Source organism: Bubalus bubalis, chromosome 4, assembly GCF_019923935.1.
Source record: "Bubalus bubalis isolate 160015118507 breed Murrah chromosome 4, NDDB_SH_1, whole genome shotgun sequence".
NCBI lineage: Eukaryota > Metazoa > Chordata > Mammalia > Artiodactyla > Bovidae > Bubalus > Bubalus bubalis.
In genome coordinates this window covers 62,369,131-62,370,299 of record NC_059160.1, presented here as the reverse complement: position 1 = coordinate 62,370,299, position 1,169 = coordinate 62,369,131, and the positions used below count along the sequence as shown (strand labels likewise).

General features: G+C 40.4%; 1 protein-coding gene across 1 annotated transcript; it reads right to left on the bottom strand.

The window, feature by feature from the left end:
- LOC112584343 (olfactory receptor 6C2-like) lies at window positions 1-943 on the bottom strand. Its single transcript, XM_025282447.3, has one exon. The coding sequence runs from the start codon at window positions 940-942 to the stop codon at window positions 1-3; it is 942 nt and encodes a 313-aa protein (XP_025138232.3). The 5' UTR covers window position 943.
- Between the last annotated feature and the right edge of the window lie 226 nt (window positions 944-1,169).

Below are 1,169 nucleotides of genomic sequence, written 5' to 3'. Positions count from 1 at the left end.
TCATTTTAGTCCTTTGAAATAGTATGCAACCCTTTTGATCATGTCTTTGAAAGCTTGTACCACTTGTTTGTTCCTCAGAGTATAAATGAAAGGATTCATTACTGGTGCAACAGAGGTGGTAAGAACTGACACCACTTTATTAATAGCTACCCCTTCTTTTGCATGTGGTTTAATATAGATGAAGATGCAGGTTCCATAAGTGATAGAAACCACAATTATATGGGAAAAACATGTAGAAAAAGCCTTTTTCCTTTGCTGCGCAGAAGGGAATCTGAGAATGGTCCTGATGATGTATGTATAAGACATGATTACACACACCAAGGTGAACAGGAGCGTCAATGCAGCCAGGACCAAGACGAATCGCTCTAGGAACTCTGTGTCTGAGCAAGTAATCTTCAGGATGGGAGCAGCATCACAGCCAAAGTGATCTATGACATTAGAGTCACAAAACTCAAGCTCAAAGCCCATGCCAAATGGTGGGAGGACGATGATTAGAGCAATCATGTAACAGCCAATGAGGAACTTAATGCAGACCGTGTTGTTCATGATGGTCGTGTACTGCAGGGGTTTGCAGATGGCCACGTAGCGGTCATAGGACATGGCCGTCAGAATAAAAAACTCAGTCACAGCCAGGATAACAACAAAAAATAATTGAGTGGCACATGCATTGTAGGTAACAGTGTTGTCCCCAGATGCCATTGTGTAGAGGAATCTGGGAATGCAGATGGTTGTGAATGACACTTCCAAGATGGAGAAATTCCGGAGGAAAAAATACATGGGTGTTTTGAGGTGAGGATCTACCAGAGTGAGAGTGATGATGATCAGGTTCCCAGCAACACTCAAAAGGTAGGTTAGAAGCAAAAAGATGAACAGCAGAATCTTTAGATTCGGGTCATCAGTTAGTCCCAAAAGGATGAACGTTATTGCTGTGTAATTTTTCATCCCTGATTCCTGACAGTGGTTGTGTCTGTGTGTTAAAAAAAAAGAGAGAAATTAGATCAGAGAACTAGACTGTTACATGAGTTAGCAGAGGGATGACATGAAATTCCTAGCTAATGTTAACTTAGTTACATAAGCCAAGGTTTTATTTTATTTACCTGTGAATCAAGAATGCTATTTTATTTACTTGTTAATAAAGAATGCTATTGGAGCAGCGGTTAATTAATCGT